The 21,632-nt window shown below is 34.6% G+C and overlaps 1 protein-coding gene across 4 annotated transcripts in view; it reads left to right on the top strand.

Moving 5' to 3' along the window:
* Positions 1-6,813, top strand: part of LOC108754689 (homeotic protein antennapedia) — a 158,134-nt gene extending 151,321 nt beyond the window's left edge. For all 4 annotated transcript variants that reach the window (XM_018497180.1, XM_018497178.1, XM_018497176.1 and 1 more), the window contains exon 3: positions 5,109-6,813. In XM_018497180.1, the coding sequence (XP_018352682.1) occupies positions 5,109-5,362 (254 nt within the window). In that variant the 3' untranslated portion in view covers positions 5,363-6,813. The remainder of the gene's footprint in view (positions 1-5,108) is intronic.
* The last annotated feature ends 14,819 nt before the right edge of the window (positions 6,814-21,632 follow it).

The following is a 21,632-nucleotide window of genomic DNA, read 5'->3' on the forward strand; positions in this document are numbered from 1 at the left end:
TGTATTCTGAGACGTTCAGAATATATGTATACGCTTCGAATAAATTGTCGCGATATGAAACATAGGATACAAAAAAGATTAAAAAAATAAAACAGTTTAGTTAAATGAATAAATTGTAATATTGTAAAACGCACTCCATGCTTTTTCTTTTTATATATATTTCTTTATTTTTTCGCAATAAAAGCATTGTGAACGTGTTAATATCAAATGAGATATATATATGTATATATATATATATATATATTACATATAATATGCTAGCATATTTTATGTACTTACTTAATGTTATATTACAAGGTCGAAGTCATGTACAATAATAAAATTTTATAAAATGTTTAAAGCTAAAATGATATTCGACGCGTCAGATACGTGTAAAATTTTTAGTCGTTATTCGAGGAATGAATCAGCAGATAGAACAAGAAGAACCAGCATTCCAAATCCGATATGCATTTTATTATAATTCAACTAGCCGCTCAACAGATTGGTGGCCATTACGATGGCGGCTTCGTGAGATATTCAAAAAGCGATGGAGTTCAAAAGGGGCAGGAAAGGAGGAGCTAAAAAAGGCTAAAGGAGAGAGGACATGTGCGTGTATATGTACTCACTCATATGTGTACATATGTACATATTAGAAATAGAGAGAGAGAGAGAGAGAGAGAGAGAGAGAGAGAGAGAGAGAGAGAAATTGAGGTGGTAGAAAGAGGTAGAAGGGATGGATGATGATGATGAATGAATCCACAGAAATCCTGGGACCGTTTTCTTTTGGAGCTCCGCCATGGAGGCAATTGTGAACGATATGGAGGTCGTGATTTGATTTCCGATATTTGGCTAGAATTCAACATTTGAAAGACAAAATTGTCTCTATTTTGTTGTGATTTGATTTACTCATTACGTAATGCTTAACAATCAATTTGAGTTTCTTGCATAAAATAAAAATTTCTATTTGTTACGATTCAATCTTAAGTTCTATGAGGTAGTTATATTGTTCGTATCTAGAGTAGCAGGTGCAAGAGAAAAAGTAAATTTTAATGCTCCGAGTGATACCCGTAAAGATGCATATGTCGCGGCAAGCCGTTCTCGCTGCTCATTATCTCAACCTTCTACCTCGGGGCTCTTTCAGACTCCATCTTCTTGTCCGCCTGTCTGCTCGTCTGCCCGGAAGATCAAAAAAAAGAAAGAAAAGCGAAAACAAGGAGGAAAAACTACCTATAGAATACTCTAGTCTCCTTGGGAGTTTCTAAATTTCCTCTATAAATGTTAGCGGACTTGGTGCTTTTCTTTTTCGCTAAAAACTTTCTGTGAAATTCAGTCTTAGTTAGTTCTAAAACATTAAAAGTAAAACATACGTTGAAATTATAGTTTTACTAAAAGAAACAAAATAAAGCATTTAGGATTTAATCCATCTTATGAGGACCGTTTGCAAATTTGTAAGAATTGCTAATAAAATTGAAAATAAATTGTCTGATCTAAAATATGAAATTAGAACGTCATAATTTTTTATCATTATTAATTATATTTTTGCACTATTTATTTATACAAATTGTTTCAAAGAATACTTTTCGAGGAATATATATTTAAATCTTCAGCATTTGGGAATAAAATTTTTAGTTTGTCATTAAAAGTTATGTACAACAAACTGGATGTTAAATTTCGACTTTGTTGCATCTGGGCGTTTATTTAAGAAAATTTTAGAAGCTATCCATACAATTTTGTGCAATTAACATTAATGTTCGTCAACGGTATAGATACAAGCCAAAGTTGATACCGTGAGCAAATGATAAAATTAATGATACATCTAGGATATCTAATCGAAGCGCGTTTCAAGGCCTGGCCTTATAGTGCCCACGTAAAGCTTAGCTTAATTGGGCACCGAGTGGTGGCCGCACCTTATTAGCGGGTTACAACATCCGGCTAGCTGTTAATCTGAAAAGTCCTGCGTGTATCCTGCGGCGGGCCTGAAAGACTAGTCAGGCAGGAGGGGAAGCGGAGATACGGAGCAACTAGCCTATAATAAGCCGCACGGTTGTGTACGTTCTGTTCTGTTTCGTTCCTTCATGCTGCGCCAGTGAAGGCAGACCCATAAATCTCCCGGGCATACTCCAGGGGACATTTGATCCTTGCGTAACCCAACGCCGTTAATTTATTGCTCCGCGTTTAAAGTCACCTCCGTCCGCGAAAGCCGTGGCAGCGCTGGTACGCCGATCCGGCGCAAACTTAAGCCATCGGTATGACTTTCTTATTACAGGACTTCTTTCCATACGCGCGTATGCACGCTTGCGTGTATCACGTATCTTAAAAATATCAATGGAACCACAGTAACATTATGTATATGATAAATTAAATGTGAAAAATATGATAATAACGTTATTCCCACAGAAATAAAAATTAATTTTCAACATTTAAATTACAAAAAACTGGATTTTAACATTTAGAATTTAGCCACATATCATTATCATTTTATCATTTTTTTAGTATGTATTTTTATTATAATCTGTTAGGAATAATTTTTTCGATTTTAAAATATGTAATATCAGTTCGCAACTTTTTCTATAGTTACATCTTATAAAGGCATGCAACCATGTTGGTAAATAACGTCTGAGAACATAAAGTACTGCTGTCTCTTTAATTAACCCCACTCAACTCACGTTATTATTGTCCGCTGTCTAATTCTCATATCCGGATACATCTAATCGAGATTTTAGTCTTCAATAATCAAATCGATTGGCTCGAAAATTTTATAGGTTTTAGCTCATAAATAATACAGACTCGTCTCGATGCAGCGTTTAATAATTCATTTCTTTGCTCTGCAACATCTAGTGGCATGAAAGGATTTATGGGCGAAGTGACCTTTTGAAACAAACCTGATTATTACGCCGCTTCGACTCAGAATTATCTTTATTTAAAGTGATCGTATAAACGTATTTCAGATGAATATATGAGTTTCGAATAAAAATATATACATGTGTGTCTAGAATTTTTTTAGCGTTTTAAAAATAATGTGCGGTTGCTATGTTGGAAATTTTGATGTTACTAATCAGTTAAAATTTTAGTCACATATAAAGTTTGATTTCGAACACAATCTATTTATGGAATAAAATACTATAAATAAAATTACTTAAATAAATTGACATTTTCTGAAGTGTCAGTGCAATTGAACGTGTTTCATGTGTTTCACTGACGCGCGACGCTTTGATGATCTAGCCTTAGATCTAGAACGTGATCTTCATTAACGCGGTGTGACAAATGAATATTAATAGGATGCAGCTTTCGTAGAACAGTCGACGGTACACTTGATAGTCAATTATGATAATATTTTTTTTATATAATACGCACACGATTTCATAAGCATATATCTATTTATGCGATGACCGATATAATTACTTTTTTAATAATATTTATTATAATTTTGGCAGAATAGTAAATGGCTATTTTCTTAAAATAACGGAAGGAAAGAGAGCCAAGGAAGTTGCCTAAATCGTTAAAGCTTATAAGAGAGCGCTAGAGATTGGTATGTTGTTAATTTGAGAGCGTAGCCCAAGGGAAGGAATAAGAGGGCATGTTCCCAACTTTCTCTATCCTCTCCTCTCAGCCCCTCTCTTTCTCTAACGCGCGTTTTTTCTCTTCCTCCGTATATCGTCCTCTTCGTCTAGTCGAAGGTTCAGGAACCTACGCGATCTCTCCATCTCTCTCCGGAGCAGAACCGCCATCCATCTTCATCGGCCGACAGCGCGACGGGCGGCGTTTGCCTCGAATGCTCGCCAAGGAGTTTTCTTCTTCTTCTTCTTCTTCTCCTTCTTCACCTCTCCCCTCCTTACTTTCCAGTTCTCATCCCTACGCCTCTTCTTCCTTCTTCCCTCCCTCACCTCATACCATTCTGAAGCATTCTCATTTTGCTCTCTCACTCGTACGGCGGGTTAACCGAACCAAACCCTTTGAGGTTTATACCTTGTAAAGTTGCGAGACTTCTCACACAGAGTCAACTCGCTCTGTCTCCTTAGTATCTTCCTCCGTCTTTTCTGCCTCTCTCGCTCTCTCGGCAACCATAATTAATATTCTTGTTCGGAATTCGTGTACCGCGCACTGACCGCAGATCATATCGCGGATATCGCTAAGGTATCTATCATATACGGAACTGCATTTACGATCCTGAGTCTTTTTTTATTCGCAGCGGTATTTTATTTATTTCATTAAAATTTACAGAAACTTTGTTGAAGTTTACAGAAACTATCCAGCCAGTCAAGTCGATCATAGGCTGTAGTATTTATGAAATATATTATAGTTAACTGGTCGTTTGTAGCTTAAAGATAGCGAGATATCTACGTGTTTTGTCCACTACAGCTGTAGGTACTTCTATGCCAGCGCAGCTGCTATATTCGTCAAAAGATTTTTACATTTATATTTATAATATATTATTCCTTAATATATATTTGTGACGCATATCTTGTAGAATATAGTTATTTTTCTCTTATATTAGGTTAAGTAAAAAGTCATCGCGTATTTTTTAGCTCAAAGTTGTATATACAATATCTTCGTCAATAATGAATGAAATTCAAATTTAAAAAAAGGGTTTTAAAGCTTGAAACTCTACTTTTAAAAGCTTATCACATTTTTTAAGTTTATATGAGTTTGATAATTTTTACATACCAAAAACTACGAGCTGAAAAAGACGAAAAATTTTCTTCTCACTTTGTGGATTTGTAACGTGTCCAAAACGAATTTGAGAAAATTTTCGATTACCTATCGTGAAAGCTTGATACTTTCCCTACAAAATCGTTTTTTTTTAAATATTCCTACGACTTTTGATTACTGAGTTATCGCGGATTAAATAAAAGAATTATTTTGACTTTAATTGCTCATAACTCCATTAAAAATTGTCGTATCGTATAATTTAAAAAAGAGATTTTTAAAGCTGAAACTTTACTCTATCAAGATATATTTATATTGTTGGTAAGAAAGTAATTGCGGTTTTTACTGATAGATGTCTTTTAAAAAAACGCGATGACTTTTTACTTGACCTAATACTTATGTATTCATGTAATATAATAATTTGCGAATAGATAACAATTTATATTAATTTGAAATTTTAATATCTTTTTTTTTTGTTTCAGAAAGGAAACGGGGTCGGCAGACCTATACACGATACCAAACGTTAGAACTGGAAAAAGAGTTTCACTTCAATCGATATCTTACTAGGCGGCGACGCATCGAGATCGCACACGCGCTATGTCTGACAGAACGGCAGATAAAGATCTGGTTTCAAAACAGACGGATGAAGTGGAAGAAGGAGAATAAGACGAAAGGCGAGCCGGGCTCAGGCGATGGCGACACTGAAATCTCGCCGCAGACGTCGCCGCAGGGTTAAAAGAGCTCCGAGGGGAGTGGAACTTCTTTTCCACCTCTCTCAGAGTCGTTAATACCTTGTTTCCAGCACTACCTCCTCCCTACCCGAACTCCAATCCCCATCGATGACCTCCAAATGATCCCTCTAAGCAATGACGCTTATTTTGTCGTGTTAATCATGTTGCTTGTACCAAAAACGAAGCAGATAATGATGAAGACGAGGAAGTTGTAGAAGGAGCGCTTGAAGACGATAAGAAGGGAACTTACGATAAACCCAGAGACGTAAAGTTACGAGAATGCAAAAAGAAGAGAATAAAAGTAAAGACGCACAAACGAGTCAGCAGAGGATTTGCGTGAATGCGCGAATGAAAAAGGTGGATCAAGATTATTGATCGAGAAGAGTAAATAAAACTGGATCACATGCTAATCAGAACCGCGTTAACCTCTATTACGTTTAATTAACGATTATTGTACACTAAAGTCCATATATATGTATATTATACATATATATGTATACATACATGTATACATATATATACATAAATATATACATATGGATAGAGATATATGTAGTTTAATGTGGGAGCGAGTGACCGATGATCGATTGGCACTAACGCACGTAGAAGACATGGTTCCGAATGATATAGTATTAAGAGTTAAATCTACTGAAGAAAGAATGATTGCGCGAATCTGATTGCGAGGTATGATAGAAAAAAAAGATCGTGTTAAAATCTTAGGAGAGCATTTTATTATTTATTCTCTTACATCGTAAAGTAGAGTTGTAGGACGATTAATAGAATAGCCGTACGAAAATGTCCATCGCGTCTGTATTTAGCGATAGGTAAGCGGTTTAGTGTCCTTAGAGGATTGTTTAGATAGATTTTTTTTTTCCTTTAATACCGCCGAGCGGTGGCTCTAACGAGGATATTTATGATTCGTGCCAAGTGTGATCTTTGAGAATGTGTTTTGATAAAATTCGAAGGAGGATTCGAGTAACAGCGGGATACAGCAAGTGGACACAAAGAGCAGTGCAAAAGCGGAAGAGAAATATCGCGAAGTTTACGTCTTATTCTGAGAATAGTGATACAAGTGTGTGCAAAACTAATTCCATGGAAGATCAGTGAATTTTGATGTATAAATAGAAAGGTCACGGCGTTGTTTTTGGATTTTGTATGCGGAAAAAGCGACCATGAATGGGACAGACTAGTGCTGATTGATAAAGTGAATATGAGAAAAAAAAAACAGCGCCCTTCGGCGGAGCAGAGTCAAATGGACTTGGCATTTCTTCATCAGCGTCATCGCAAGGTTAGTCTTATAAAGATTGCTAATGATCGCAATTATCGGTTACGTTACTTTGTTTCTCGTTAAATCATCGTGCATTTGATAAGAACAGTAAGCTTTGAACTTCAACGAAATAAGCTTATATTTTTGTGTAATTAATAATGCATAAAAATGTAGTTTATCCGTTTAATAACCGATAGTTGGAAAAATTTGTTCCTATCACGCATATTGCTCAAAAAATAACGAGTATATAATGTATATAAGCAGTTCTTTCCTAGTTAAAAAGCGTGTCTGTGCTTGGAAAAGAATGTTGAAATTAATTAAAATTTTTTACATTATTTTCGATAATTTAGAAATGTATTTTATATTATTATTTATTATTTGGATCAAAAAACTGTTTTAGTTTGTACTTGAAATAGTTGAAATAATTTCAGAAAACAACTGTTTGATATTAAGATATCTGATAATATCTAATAATATTTGATATTATAAATAAATAATGTGTATATAGCGTGATGTCTTTTACAATGTCGGACACGTAATGTGATCTCGAATAAATTATTTCCTTTAGAATTTTTTTAAAAGAGTAAATGCAATAGTTATATTCGTAATAGCGTTGCAATTCTTCTTTTTTTCTGTAAATATTAAGAGAAGATAACTCAAGGAACGAAAGTTTATTTGCATTAGTAGCTATCGAAAATTTGCTCTTGCTCCGCGCGACATGACGCCAAGTTACCAAGTGTTATAATACATAGCGTATTTTCGGAATAGGATGCTTTCGGCATGAAACCGCTTGGCACCTTAATAGTGACTTAGAGCTAACTTGACCAAAAGAAATTGTTTTATTATGTATATACGGTAATTTAATTGCATTATCATTCCAAATAAATATATTGTTTGTTTGATCTTTTTAATATATAGTATGAAAATTATTCAAATCATGTTTATTTAACTGAGTGATTGTGCTTCTTTTGTGAATTATTTTCTATTATTATTTATATGAGAATTTTATATAATATTTTTATTTAGTTTTTACATAAAAAAAAAACACTTTCTATATATGATAAATGTGTGATCAACAAGAATCCAATTTGTTACATTTATATTGAAACAAGCGTGTTAAGTGTGGCAAGCGGTATCAGGGCACTCGTCAACTCGATCGTCTGATCTGGTTCGATGAATTGATTCGATTATGCCGTATCGGGAGATCCAGGAAAGCCCGGCCACGTTGTAGCCAGGCGAGCCCATATATTCCGCCGCGGTGAATTCTTGTGCTGTGTTGTAAACTTAGATTCGACATAATTATTTAGTGTATATCTTGTATACACCATAATTAATGATATACGTAATAAACGATATTAATAACCGCGTGGCTAATTTATGAACAGCGGTCAAAAATGCCTATAGAGGTGGTTAATTTCTAACTCACTGCAGAATTCGGCTCCTTACCATCTCTTTACGAAAAATGGGAGAAAGAGGCGATAAGAGTGGCATAAAACGTGTAATCGATATACGTAACGTATGGTCCAGCTTGCGCTCGTACATCGACCGAGCCATGTGTGACCAGCCTTTCCTTCTCGAGAAATTTATTTATATAAAACTCTTTGTCCTTGAGGAGCAACGAACTGTGTGAAAATCCACGGCGATTGCTCGCTATTTTGAAACATCCGTAATCTAGCCAATCATAGTCTCCATCTCTTACATTTTTTTGTTCCATTATTCGATTTTATGTAATTTGGATATATAGAAGTTATTATCTTTGAGACATTTTTGTATTGTAATTGTATCAAGGTTTACGTTTTTTGGCCTCTGAAGTACAACAATTCTACAATTGTATTATTGATGAATGATTTATGTAGACGTACGACATACAACTTTGCACGATATCACGTGGATTTTTGGATAACATATTTTATTGCGAGCAAATTGCACGTCGTTCTAACTGTATTCATCAAATAACAATATTTTAATGATATAGTAGATGATGCTACATACAAGGCTCCTTATTATTTTTGATTAAAACAAAATTTTTTATCCTTTGACCATGATATCGATTGTTATAATACTGTGACCAAAAGAAAATTTCATGTATCCAATTTCTAGAGATCGCGATCTAATAATTTTCTTTTTAAATTGCTAAAGAGGGAATGATAATAAATCTAAACTTTAAGATGAGATTTTTATGATTTGCTATGTACATTACTTTAATATTTGTCAAAATTGTATATATGCATTAAAAGTTTAAATTCGATATATCAGCACCGATCTATCAAATCGAAGATTACTTGCAAACATCTAATTCGATTGTAATATGTACAAAAGTTGAATAGTGCAATAAAATATGTTTAAATAAAAAATGCGTTTAAACGAAAGATATGATGGACTTCGGTGCTGTAAAAGTAAAATTGTGGTGAGCGATCGCCGTGAATACGTACGCAATTAAAGAAAAATGAACTTTTGTATCTATTGGATAGCGAACCTATTACTTATAGATTAAAAAATATATACATATATTATATATAACGCGAGAAGGGAAATTCATAGTATTAACTGGGAGGAATAAAAATGCAAAATATATATTTTATCTTTACTCGTATATATGCGCATTAAATTACAAGATATACGTAAATTAAACCAAGTACCGTGAGTGTATGCAAAAGTAGAACGTAAAACTGAACGTAAAATGCAACAGTGTGTACGTACGAAGTATGTCACTAAGATAGTCCGTATTCGGTAAGAGTAACATCTAAAATCTAATTCGTAAAAATAAAGAAATAACGTTAAGTAAACGGGTATGTGTCAGTCGCAGTAAGCGGAGGTGGCGGTCGTAAATTTTTAATTGGATTTTCGTCTAAATAAAAAACGATATATTCGCCATTAAGTGTACACCACGGGAGAAGCGCGCAATGAAAATTTTATTTATTATTGTCCACAATACGCCAGAGAGCGGCGACACTTGCAAAAAAATGTACATAAGTCCGATCTTTCTAACTAGGCTATCTGCAAAAAAACGCTACCAGATAAGTAGAACAAAGAAAAACAAAGAAATATAAGAAGTAACGCTTGTCAATGAACGAGTAACTTTCAGACCGTAATATTGTTTAGTCCGGTAATATTTATTGATACATGTTATATATATCGCAAAGTGGATCTTTCTGTTTGTTTAATTGATTATACAATAAATATTTTTTATAATGTACTAGATAAAGTTGTAGGTATTTGTATGTACCATTATTCTACTTCCTTGAGTATCTCTACGAAATGACGTGGATTGGTAGAGATTACGAAATCCTTATGCTGATGTTGTATTCTCGCATATCCAATCATTTTTATCGAATTATACGTGTAGATATATATAAAACAACGTTTAGAAAAAGAAATTTCATTAAAACATTTTTCCGTATATTCATATTTTTGCTGCTTCATCCTTTCGCAATTTCGATTCTTTAATCTGATCCATTTTTGATTAGGCAAATTGAATAAGCAAATTACAAAACGTCTCATACGTGTATGCGCCGAAGAGTTCCTGACTTTCTGTCGCAGGAAAGTGTCATTAATTGCATATACCTTTTAGGTATCGTATTTCTATTCAAATACGTAAAAATGTATAAATAAGCAAGTCCCTCGCTTCATCATCATCCATCGAACTAAAACTCACTGATATGATTATGAAATATTTAGTTAATATCATTTCTATAACATGTGACAAAACAACAAAAGTACAGATAAAATCTCAGTACCATTTAAAAGATATTAGTACACCATTAGAATACATTTCACTGGTTTTATCTTTTTCATAAATTTTGTAATGCAAATTGATTAATATATTTACCGTACTTGCTCCATTAAATCCCTGAATCATATTTCAATGTATTTGTAAATGTAAAAAAAGATCAAATCATCATAAATATATTGCTTATGTAATGCAACTAGAGGAGATTGCCAATTATATACAAGAAATTTTCGATTTTTTGCTATTTCAAACGTGAGATGTGCGGTCTCATCGATTATAGGTTCCGCCATATGAAGACTGATAGATTCCGTAACGCGAGACAAGAAAATATTGTATACAATAGTCGCTAAAACAAGAAGACATTTAGACCGATATAATTATTTATCAATAGAAATTATTATTTAACTGTGCGTTATTAATATTCAAATTATTTAATTATTCCGAAAGAATTTTGCAGATTGAGATTCAATTTAGAGCGATTTCGGAACTTGTTGAAATCATTTCGTTTATAAATGGAGTTGACACCTAAATACAAGCAATAAAAATTACCGAAATTGCTCTACATATAACTTTCATTCTGATAGAACCGATAGACACGAAGACAAACAAGATGCATTTGTATATAATTAGTCATGTGAAAAGTATATGCGAATGGAAGTTTTCTTTTTCAAATTATCGGCAGGGCAATGTGAAAGGCGACGTCTGACGTCGCGGTATCGAATCGCGAACCGCGACCCCTGTATACGATACCGCGTAGGTAAAGTAGGTACCTGTTTACTAGATTAAAAAAACCTTACAAAGTAACGGTAGCAGAGGTCTAATTAATTACTATTTATGGATACGATATAGTAACGATATTCACATAGTTGAATTTCGCGAGTAACTCGATTATTCAGTGACTCGACGAAAATATAACTAGACTAAGAGGATGACAATATTTCGAGAGCCGCCGCGTTGTCGTCCGCTGATGAACTTACGGTTTCTCCAGTGTGTCGCATTTTATGGATTTTTATCATACATGAATTTCTTTATTAAAATTTGTATGGAGATATTTGATTTTTTACTATTATTGTTAGTTACGTTGGTTCTCAAATACTTATTTCAAGGTCATTTGAATCATTGGAGGAAAACAGAAGATTGGATTTTTTACATGTGCTTTAGACTAAGTACTCCGTAAGTAAAATATTATAGCAGAATGTTGGTAGATTGGCAGTAGAAATCAAGCAATTCCTGCTAATATTATCTGATGGCAAATTGGCAACAGAAATCTAGCGGAAGCTCTTGTTTTGTAGCTATTTAAATCGTAACGTTATTGATTTTGAAAGATCTTTAAAATTGAAATTTTATTCATTTTTATTTTTATTTACTTTATTAATTTTTTTATTTGGAAAGAATAATTTTAAACTATTTTATTAATAGAAATTAATATATACATATTTTACATATTAAAGCATTAGATTCCGACATTTTAAAGATACCTTAAAAGAGTTTACGACGCTCAACAGATTTACTCGATTTTGCTGCCAATCTGCCATCAGATTACATTGTAAATTCTGTTCGATTTCTGTCACCAATCTGCCATTAGTTTATATCAACAGATTCCATTTGATTTCTACTGTAAATCTATCGGCACAGAATGTCAACAAGTTCTACCAGATTTTAATATCAAGTTAATTTATCTAATAATCTTGATATTTATTTTCTGATTGTACAATAGTATTTTAATATCCGCGTGAAAAGTTCATGCAATTTTTATAAAAATAACGCATACAACTATGTCAAGATCACTAAGAATCGAGCTAAAGTACGAGGAGCAAGTTCTGAATATCCTACATGTAAAACAGCAATCTAAGAAACAAGCCGCGATTTAAATAGAAGGAACAGCTATATATTCCATAAAAGTTTACATTAACATGTTTTGCTGAAGTATGATATACAATCTGCGATTAAATTTGCTATCTCTCAGCTACACACTTGAGTCACCACGGTTACGCATTGCCCCGACCGAAAACACAAAGTGTATATGTATCATATATTCTACATATTACACACACACACACACACTCTCTCTCACCCACACACACATACACGTGCATATACATGCATACATACATACAGTATATAAACATTACCTATTTACAAAAGACCGGGTACAATGCATTCGTTCCAACGATTGTGCGGAAGAAATACTTAAGTACAGGTGTGCCTAGCAGCCGAAAACAAACGTGGGCAACACTTTGCTTTATCGAATGATAAATCGAAGAAAAAAAAAATATAAATAAATGAATCTATATATATATATATATATACATATAAATTATATATATATAAATATATATATATTTAAATATAAATATATACGATAATTATTACAGCTACAACAAACGTATATAGTTATTTTGTAGTGTCTCGCATTATGTAAACTATATGTATACATAAAGAGTACGACAGTGACGATGTTGATGATGATTGCAATGGTAAACGATATCTTACGCGAGTGAAGTATGTATTATGTATAATGATGAAGACGACGACAATGGATAATAGTATTACGTGCTATCATGTCGACGAGTCTAAACCGTGTATTGTATTATATTATATAAGAGTCTGTCCATATTAATAATAATAATTATTATATTAATTATAATAGCTGTGTTTGAAAACGAGAAATAAATTGTGGTTGAATATGAAATAGGATGTGGTAAAAAACGGATGTGTCGTGTCCCCCTTATCATTACATCGCATCATGACGCTATGCAGATTTGAGAATCTACTTTTCGCGGCGGTCAATCAGCGTAGTAGACGAGATTCCCAGTCGGATTCGCAGATTCTCAGCATGAAATCATGATTTCTGTACTCGTATGAGGATATCGCGATTAGTACGCCACTGGCTTCCTTTTGAGAGAGTAGTCCAGCATACCCGGAGGTTGCGTTTATACGAATTGCAGCGGAAGGAACCATTGTATAATCCAAGATGGCCTCCACCTCGGAGAGGATTATTATTGGCTAATACGAAGCAAGAGGCCCCGCCTTGGCTCACGGCTCGTGACGGGATGATTTATTGGGATTTCTGTCTGTTCGCCCCTGCGCTGCAACGAACACACCACTGCCTAGCTTGCCTAGACGGTAGGTATGCTCGGATTTGCGATATTGGATTTCGACATCTCGACCGAGTGCAGCTGCAACCATTCTTCCACGACGGACAGACGTCTTCGTTCCACGTGTCCACGTGCAGTCCGGCATGCTTCAAGTGTCAATATCAGATTCAATTTCAGATATCACGGGGTTTATATCTCGCTCCCCTTTTCGATTATTCACGTTTGATATTTCTCTGTTTTTTTTTTTAATTATTTTTTTATACTGCAAAAATTAGTTTCTGACTGCCTTTTTGTTTATCAAAGTTTACGCAAAGATTAATTTATCTGTCGTATTGTAATTACATTGTTCGATAAGTTCAATGATTACAATATTAAGATAGAACAAGTAAATAATCACTTTATAATCGCTTTATGAGAACAGATTAATATAAAAGAATAGATATACTGCTTTTTAAAATATATACATGTTTAAATGATGTGTACGAAGCAATAGCGGAACTCTCTTGGATATTTCCTACTTGAGAAAAATTTTTAAACATGCCTAATTTAATATTGATTTACGTATACTTTGTTAACGCAGAATCAATCAGTATCGAAGCGTGCTTTTTGTCACATTATTTTCCTATTAATGTTCTATGCGATTAGAAACGTTAAACATAAATTGAGCAAGCACATAATATGTATAAATATATCCGCTAAATTTTGCTGTAAAGAGATCAATTAATTGATGCGATGTTATCTATAACATCTGTTGACGCGACGAAAGGTGAGTATAATCGGCGGAAGTCTGGTAATGCTATCGCACTTCCGGAACTGGGTAACGAATCCAGGTCATGCGAGATAGAGAAGCAGAAGAATTCATCGTCAAGTGAGTATATCTGTATAGTGGATTGCGTATTTACGATTTAAAGCAACGGAGCGCATGGTGACCTTTGCCAATTCTGTTGTTGCAGGTGCATCCACGTTGTAAATGCATTCGAGGCGAGGAAGGAATCCGTAGGCAGGACGAACGGAGGGAGCGAGATAGCCGAGGACGGGAGAGAGCGAAGAGTCGGTGGAGTAGAGACCCGGCAAGATAGAGGAGCCGGTGGGAGGATGGCGGTTAGAATTTATGGCCGCTTTATCACTTTACCGGCCTTGCCGCGTCTCCTTTAGCCCGTGAGGAGGGCAGGATCTCACGATGAACTTTGGCACTCGACTACGCTGCACTCGACGAGCGGTGAGCCCGTTAACTTTCTTGTTTACTCGCATTTCGCGAGAGATTACAAGTACACCTGTTTTCTCTCTCTCTCTCTCTCTCTCTCTCTCTCTCTCTCTCTCTCTCTATCTATCTATCTATCTATCTATCTATCTATCTATCTATCTACTTATCTTTCTGTTTCTCTTTTTTTTCAAATTTAATGCAATATAACACTACATAAAATGTGTTTTACAATCTGAAGAATACATGTAAGCCTAGGAGGAAAATATACATTTCTGAAAGCCGGTTTAGTCTTTTAAGAAATATAATTTTATATATTTGAATTTTGGATTGGATCGTATGGTATGGTATAAAGAGTCGAAAGTTATTAGCTCTAAAATTCCTTGATATTAAATTAAATTGTATAATAAATTTAACAAGAAAAAAAGTGTTATTAATTAATCTCCATTAAATTAGTTATATCTCGTAATCTATTAAGTCAAGTTATATCTTAAATTAGAAATAGAATATCTAGATAATGAACTTTCGACTTGCGTAAATTAATATAGAATTGCACAGATTTATGAAGATAGTAGAAGAAGGAGATAAACTCGATCTGTGCCTTCTAATCTGGAGGAGCCTGTTATCCCTGAGTCCGTGGTCTAAATTTATGTCTTTATATACTTGATGCGTGCTAACTCTTGAACTGCTCGCATGCTTCATTATACTTATGGGCGTTTAACGGTTGGATTTTAATTCACTTGGTCCAACCCGTGGGGAATTGTTCCGGCGGTTAACAGGAAAAGTGGCGCCGACCGAATCCACGAATAGTGTAAACACATTAATAACGGGTCTCAGAGTAACTTATTGCATACACGGACGCTCCGCGCGGGGCCTCGTAAAATTTACGTCATACTACCTGTCGGCATGACGACTACAACTACATAACGCATAAAGTAACCCCCATTAATAGACCATAAATTCTATCCCCGCGGCACCGTTGTTATGTATGAGCGTCGTTAGTGTTAATAGAGTGTTAACGGCTTCTATGCCGCTCTCGATTCTGTCCAGGACGTAGGTGACGGAGGTGGTGATGTAGGTAGAAGCTTGACAGAGGGGAGAAGAGAGAATGGTAAGCGGTTGCCATAGAGGAATTCTGGTTGCGTGCTGTCCGGCTACTATTAGCCTCGTGTGCTTCTGCTATTTTGCATAGAGAATGCATCAATTTTCGGCGCTTCCCGCTCGCTGACCCCCCACTATTGCCACCTTCGACGATTTTGTCTCTTCACCCCCCGCTCCGCCTGGCTATCCCCACCCAATTTCCGTCGCACATCACAACGGCACAATCCTCGTACACGCTGCATTTCGTACAATGTAAATCGTATCGAAGATAATTGATATCACGAACGCCTACTTCCCTGGAAATGCCCGTACGCGATAGTTGCTCGCCTGTCCTGACTGCTTCCGCGGCGTTTGTTTCCGTTGGTGATGATCAGTCTCGATTTGTGCGATGGAGATGTCCGATAATATAGACAATTACCAAGAGTTTATGGAAGTTCGAATATTCGCGTTATAGACACATCAAATTTAAACGGCTTTACGTGAGCTATTTGAACAATTTTGAACAATGAATTCTCGCATTTTTTTTTAAGTTATTTATTTAATAATAATAATTTAATAACAATAATTATTTTTATTATATAGTTATAATTTTACTATCTTTCTCAGATAATATATTGTAGATGATAATCTTACAAAGAAATTTCTAACAAAAACTAGATATGATAAAGTATAACCGTATTATTAATCTTCTCGGTTATAGTTTTTACGTTTCAAATCCTAGGATTATACGGAAAAAAAAAACAGCATGTTAATGGGCAGCTTATTATTTTTTAAAAAAGGGAATTTGAAAAAAATTCTGTCGTAGTCGATTCTCAGGTGTAAACAATATTGTGCTGTAGGTGAATCATTGTATGTTGCGGAGGACGCCGTTGGATACATAACGTATAACGGGACATAAATCAATAATATCGCTACCCCCTCTCCTTTCTTCCCTCCCTAGGATACCTCACTCTATCCCGAGCACCGTGCTTTGCAAACCGCCAAGCGAAGTAAGCATCTCTTCCGCAATCAATGTTCACATCTAAAACATCGCAAACAATATGTGTTCTTTAACATTCGACGATATATTTATCGAAAACTTTACAACTTGCTTAATTAAATTAGTCATTAATTTGGATTCAATAATATACGTCAAATATTTGACGATATAATTATTTTGATGAGAAACAATTGCTCGAGAAATATTTTTTTTATAATACAACAGTATAATAATTACATTACATATAAATCAAATATTTAACTCGTAAAAATTGCACGATGATTTTTAAATATGTCTATACAGAAATATATTCGAAAAAAAATCTGGAAGCATTTCTTAATATCATTGAGTGAATTTTATTTAATATAGTATTATTATCTTATACAAATGTGTGGGACATTCTTGTGTATTAAACAATGTTGAATAAAAAATGTATGAATAATTCGGGATTTTTAGGTAGACAGATATATGCGGTTAGATTCAGATTATTTTTTACTTTAGTAATAAGATACAGGCTGACATTTGCTGAATTAATGCGAATTTATTTCGAGTGGGGCGCATTTCCAGGTGTTTTAGGAAGTTTGGGTCCGGGTCCACGTCGCCGATGTATAGAAAGGCTAAATGCAAAACCTTGTAAGGGGAGAGACTCGCGTACTCTGAGAAACTAACAAAACATCCTCGCAATTAGCCGGATGTCCCGATGACATCAACGGGGCATCCCTCGAGACCGCCAACCGTGCTAGTCTCGCGACAGAAATTTCGCCGCTGCGCCACACCGCCGACTTCAGTCCCCTACCGCTCTCTGCCAGTTGTGTTGCTCCTACCAAGCGACCGTCCGCGGCCTCTCAACGGGATTCTAGGTGACGACTGTAGCTGCAGATATGCTAAATAATAAAAACTTATCGGATTTATGTCGTCCAGAATTGGACACGGACGGCGAGAAAGAGGCACGAGGCGGGTGCGGTGCACACCGAGGTACTCTCGTCGAATGAAATTGAAAAGTAGCCGGGAGATATGGCCCTACCGACGAATATCGGTAGACAGACGAATGGCGTGGGAATGAGCAAGGGGTTGGAACGAGTAAGCGGGACATGAAAAACTACCGTGCAAGGGCTGATAGACTGAAAAGTGTTTGTTCGACGGACGGACGTTTTTTTAAAATCTTTTGCTGCCCTTTCTCACCCGAGGTCATTGGAATGCATTGTACGCGAGATTGGCGCAAATAAGTTTGCTTCATTGTTCTCTGTTAAAAATATCGCGACCTCGTAGATTCAATAAACTTTCACGATCAGGGTGACGTAAGTAGTATATGTCGAGTATATTACGTCGAACACACACACACACACATACACACACATACACACACATACACACACACACACACACACACACACAAATTGAAAAGATCCTATTTATATTGTTTTCTCTCATCCTTAATATTATTATGAGTTGTACCACACGCTCTTTCATCCCTCTAATTCATTGCATGGACGATATTTACACTACGTGTTTATTTTTATGTAATAATTAGGAATATATTTCTCTAATAATACATATAATAAAATATTTTTTTTTATTTTTTCAGATTCCATGACATGTTATCTATGGATATACTATTATGGATTGCAAGAAAATTCATCATTATACCGATTTATAATATATCCAATGAAAATGGAAGCTTTTTTCAAATACATAATATGAATTATCGCATAACATGAATCAATCAATATGAATAATGACGATCTAGTGGCATTATCTGTGATTTACTGAAGAAATGGATGAATATTCAAGATTGATGAAGATATAAAATTTAATATTAAAGAATTTATAATTTGTATTGAAGATACTACGGAAATTACAACTTTATATGGAGTACCAGTGAAATATATATTACAATTATATGAGAGATATATCTTTTTCAAAAAACGTGACTGTATATAAAATAAAACTATCAATAAAAAACGCCAAGCTTTTATGTTTTATCAACAAATCGATGAATCACACTCAAATATTGAATTGGAGGAAGGCAACGAATATGAGGGGGAACGCAACGGGTATATCGATGAGGGATCCAATCGAGGATATTAGCTGGACATAAAGCAATATTATAATAAAATAATACAATCGCACGTTTGTTAACTTAAACTATTTGAAACTGGCGCCTTTTCAAGGATACCGGCAACCATTAGACTGCCCCCGTGACATTCGAGGTAGAGTATGATGGTTCCATCGAGTAGGTAGTGCCTAGACGGGGCTCCACCCAGCACTTAGTTTACGTCGCGATTGCGGCCCCGGGCACGGCCGTTTCCAGGGTACAGTCACGCCCCTGCCATGCGAGTACTGTACTCCCATTCGCTGGCCCATATCTCATCTGGTCCATCGCATTAGCCTAATCTGCCAGCAACGTGAACAGAGAAAAAAAAAATACAGCCATCGACGTTGCCACTGACGAGAGAAATCGCGGCGAGGTGCTGCCACCTTACTGGTAGGATCAAGAAGTTGACCGGTTGTTGAATTGATTTTTTTCCTCGCAAGCAACGTTGTCACGCTCTCATTTTGATTAGAAGTTCGATTTCGTTGTTCGTGTATTGCTACGGTTAATATTTCCTACAACGGTTTTGTAATTCGCGGTTTTACCTGTTCGCGTCGGCCAGAACCAAGAATTTCTTCTATTTGATTGCGTGGTTCACCATGAAGGCGATCGAAATAGTGGGTAAGAAACAATTATGTCTTAATAATAAATTTAGAAGATATAATCTTAGAAATTTGAAATGAATATTCTGCCAATAAATCTGATTTTTAAATATGGATCTTATGAAAATTGTTTGGTTATCACAAAACTAATGTTGCTATTTTTTCAATAAAATAATTACACTATTTAAATACCTAATCGAAATTCCTTGCTTAGTTTACAAATATACAAATTCTTTGAATCACGAGTTGATTGTTTCTGTCAAAATAAATATCGAGATGACGTAGGGCTGATTGTTCCATCTTCAGATAAACTATGTAATAATTTACCTATTGAATAAACAAAAGAGTAAAAAGAGTAAAAGAGTAAGACAATGAGCTGAAGCTTATTGAAAGATAGAACCAGCCATAATGATTTTGAAGTAATTGAAATTAAAAATTACTTATGAATGTGCCAAAAAGATTAACGATAACAAAGTTGGTTTTATTATTTAATTAAAGTGTGCTGTTACAGTTTGTTTCCATCATCGGATGCAGTTCACCATCAGTTGAGTTGCTAGTAATGAAGAAATCTGAAAATGTAGAAGAACTGTGGAATTGGTAAGTAATGTAATGCATGATGATAAAATTATAACTGTAAATTGATAATAATATAGATTTTGTAGTACGAACTTTTATAGTACGAAATATTAATTGAGTTTCTCGCAAAATTCAATGAAATTTATTTGCTTTTCGCTTTGTACTTAATTGAATGTTGCTTTTAATAGAAAGTACTATTTAAAAAAAAAAGAAATATTAGCAAAACATATAAATTAATCTATTGAATGTTGAGGCTCAGAAAAGTTTATGGTAAATTTTATTAATCCTCTATTGTTCTGCGATTTGTCACACACAATTGCCAGATTTTACTAAATGGTAAAGTTATTTTATGGTAAAAGTTATGTACGTACTGTAATTTTCTTACCTTCTTACTGTTATATGTTCATTTTTAAATTTATACGAACATATTGCGAAGCGATAAATTTCCGTTTTGATAAAAAACATGTAACACAAAATCTGAAATCTGAAGCAAACGATGATGTATCGGTGGGCTACATTGCTAAGAAAGATCAGATGTCGGCAAGGTATGTGACTAGGTCAAATATTACGTTGAATTTGGGTACCGTAAATTGCTCTAGTTTCCAGAAGGAAACCACAACACGTGTGCATACGCATGGAAAGCACATTGAAAGTTTTCTTTATTGCGTAAAATGTGGTCCTTGCGAAATACGGTATTGTTGTTCGAGACTGAAAAGACTCGAGACTGACCTTACCAAATGTACAGGTAGTTTTTGCAGGCCAAGGCTACAAAATCGTATGAATCAATGTTTCGAATATTCAACAAAACAATACGAGCTTTGTATTGGGTTTCAAGAATGACACAGATTTGTGTAGGTCAAGCTATTTTGTAAATTATGTGGGAATTATTTCGAGGTACTCAGGATATTATAGAATTATTCAGAATTGATTCCGACCGGAATTGTTCAATTATTCCCTAGATTTCTGCTGTATTTTCTAGAGAAAGCGCAATAATTCCGATTCCACAACGAATCATTCCATAATACGTATCCAAATATCTTTTCAATAAGCAGATTTTGTATTTGTGTTTTAAATATTTTTAGGCATGAATATTTTTCTTTTATTTCAAACGATATCTAATTTACGCTATCACTTTACTGCTATTTGAAACAACATTTTTTGTAATTTTTTAATGCTTTTTTTATCACACAATTTTGTCATGTTTCGCAAAATACTTGTCACGTAAAAATTATGTGAAATAATTGTCGTACCGTTACATGCAAACACTTTTCTGTTATGCTCAAATGATTTCGAAACGATTTCCAAATTGAGAGAACAGTTACGTTATTTGTGGTTACATAAGCGTATTACAACATGAAATGCAAAAGCTATCTCTTTTAAAATATTATTTAGTTGAGATTGAGAAAAAAGATCAGAGGTCTTTCATAATAAATTATTTTATTTATAATAATTATTTGGTAATATCAATTTGACATAATCCAGCATAATTTAGTTTTCGTTTGAATTTGCTAAAATTTGGTTTTACTAAATGACTTTTTATATGCATTATCAAACTTTATTGTTCTATAATTGAGTTAATAATATTGACATATCTAAATGCAGCACCTGTTCTAACAATGACTTTATTGT

This window comes from Trachymyrmex septentrionalis, unplaced genomic scaffold, assembly GCF_001594115.1.
Source record: "Trachymyrmex septentrionalis isolate Tsep2-gDNA-1 unplaced genomic scaffold, Tsep1.0 scaffold80, whole genome shotgun sequence".
In the NCBI taxonomy this organism is placed as follows: domain Eukaryota; kingdom Metazoa; phylum Arthropoda; class Insecta; order Hymenoptera; family Formicidae; genus Trachymyrmex; species Trachymyrmex septentrionalis.